Source organism: Arctopsyche grandis, chromosome 4, assembly GCF_051622035.1.
Source record: "Arctopsyche grandis isolate Sample6627 chromosome 4, ASM5162203v2, whole genome shotgun sequence".
In the NCBI taxonomy this organism is placed as follows: domain Eukaryota; kingdom Metazoa; phylum Arthropoda; class Insecta; order Trichoptera; family Hydropsychidae; genus Arctopsyche; species Arctopsyche grandis.
Genome location: NC_135358.1, coordinates 6,985,001 through 6,987,014, shown reverse-complemented (window position 1 = coordinate 6,987,014; position 2,014 = coordinate 6,985,001). Strand labels below are relative to the sequence as shown.

General features: G+C 30.9%; 1 protein-coding gene across 1 annotated transcript in view; it reads right to left on the bottom strand.

The window, feature by feature from the left end:
* Positions 1–241: 241 nt before the first annotated feature.
* LOC143910704 (acyl-CoA Delta-9 desaturase-like) overlaps positions 242–2,014 on the bottom strand; it is a 12,065-nt gene continuing 10,292 nt past the window's right edge. Inside the window, exons 2-5 of the mRNA XM_077429295.1 lie at positions 1,070–1,275; positions 809–994; positions 548–743; positions 242–465 (exon numbers count right to left, since the gene is read on the bottom strand). Coding sequence (XP_077285421.1) covers positions 397–465; positions 548–743; positions 809–994; positions 1,070–1,275 — 657 coding nt within the window. The 3' untranslated portion in view covers positions 242–396. The remainder of the gene's footprint in view (positions 466–547; positions 744–808; positions 995–1,069; positions 1,276–2,014) is intronic.

The following is a 2,014-nucleotide window of genomic DNA, read 5'->3' as shown; positions in this document are numbered from 1 at the left end:
ATGTAAATTTACTTCATTTTTACATTAAGTCAATACCTAATTGCCTTTCTTCATTCAAATTTCGATTCAAAAGTTGTACTTTAAAAGTCAGACATTTTTAGGGTACACTCGTGTATGAACGTATGTACATATGTATGTATGTATGTATATACATATACATTTCAGTATTTACGTTTTTGTGCATTAGTTGCGTATATTCATTTTTGTAATTTTTTGAAATAAAAGTTAAATGGAGCTATTTATGATCAAAGTCGAAAAAAAATCGTTTTATTATTTCATACTATACATCATACCTCAACCTTTGTACAAGTAAAACATTATTTTGCATTTCATTTCATAATACGTATATATCCATTACCAAATGTATGTATATATTATATATATACGAACTCGATCCTAAAGAGCTTTTTCACTTGTTTGTGTCTTATATGTGCCATCGCCGGTTCTTTTAGCTCTTGCTTTAATCTGGAGAGTAAAACAGGTAATGTATTTCACATTCATATTATAGTTAATCATAATATATATTTAAAATATTTGAGCCTGGTACCATATCGTCAGATACATATTTCAAATTAGAAGCCATTCCCAGACGTGCCAATCCTTCGATTAATTTAGAAGTAATTTGCAAGGAAGTTCCTAACTCAGGTGACCTATAGTCCCATGGGAATGCATGATGAAAGTTGTGGGTACCGTCACCAAAGGTAACAAGGGATACAAATCTGGATTCTACCGCTAATATATTTCTAAAATAGAAATATAATATTAATGTGTTGATGTCGCGTTTTGATTGAATTAAAAATAATCTTACTTATCAAAAGGTTTATTCCCAAAAGAATGTGCCACACTATTAACACACCAGGTAGTATGTAATACGTTCACGTATCGGAAAAAGTAATTTACAAATAATGATACGTTCCAGCTTTCGTTCCAAAAGTACACGGGAATCGCCACTGGTACGTATACAGCAAATATAAAATAAAGTAAATAGTAGTAGCTGAAAAGCAAGAAAATCTGTAATAGGTATTAAGAGTGTGTATTAATTATGTGATATTCAATATTTGTTTGCTACTTTTTTTGAAACATGACTATTGGATCTGCATTCAAGTCTTCCATGTTGATGTTCTTGCCCGTTTTGATGATTGATGGGTGCTTCCGACACATCAACCAGCCCATATGCGAAAAGAAAAAGCCTCTACTGGCATTGCGGGGATCTCCATCAGTGTCTTCATATCGATGATGTTGCCTGTGATCTCGTACCCATATCCAAATGCAATTCTAAAGTAATTACTTAATAATGTTTTTTTTATTTTTTTTAATTTGTAATATAAAGAAATGGGTTACATTAGGACATTAATTTCATCGTTGGTCAGGTATACCTTATCAGAAAAGAGGAGCTCTTGTACCTGATAAGGGAGCTACGATTCTAGCTTAGATTCTTATATATATATATATATATATATATATATATATATATATATATATATATATATATATATATATATATGGGAGTTCGGTCTGTCGTGTCATGCGGGGAAGACGTGCTTCTGCGTTCTTCCCGCTATTACTCGCTTAAACCCGGCTATTGCACGAAATTTAATCTAAAAACTTAACCATCTAATCACTTATTTTACTAATTGCATCCTAGTATAATTTAAGTGTAAAAATAAACAGATGATCGGCCGTTAACAGCGTTTTTTAATATCAGTGATTGCGAAAAATTTTGTGTTAATTTTGTGTCAGTTACAAAAGCGTATACGAACGAGATACATCTCCCTACCTGAATACAAAAAAAAATAAGGGTCCCTGCTCGTCAGTCAAAATTCGGTCCCACAGAAGCAATAAATCTTCCACATAATTGCTTTCAGACAAAAAATTTTAACGAACTTTACTTAATAGAATAATAGCAAACAGAAACGGTGTTTCCCAACTGTCTAATAGTTCTTTTTCATATTTAATTTATATTAAAGTAATTCGTGTAATTTTATATTCTTTACTAAATTTATTATTAAAATAT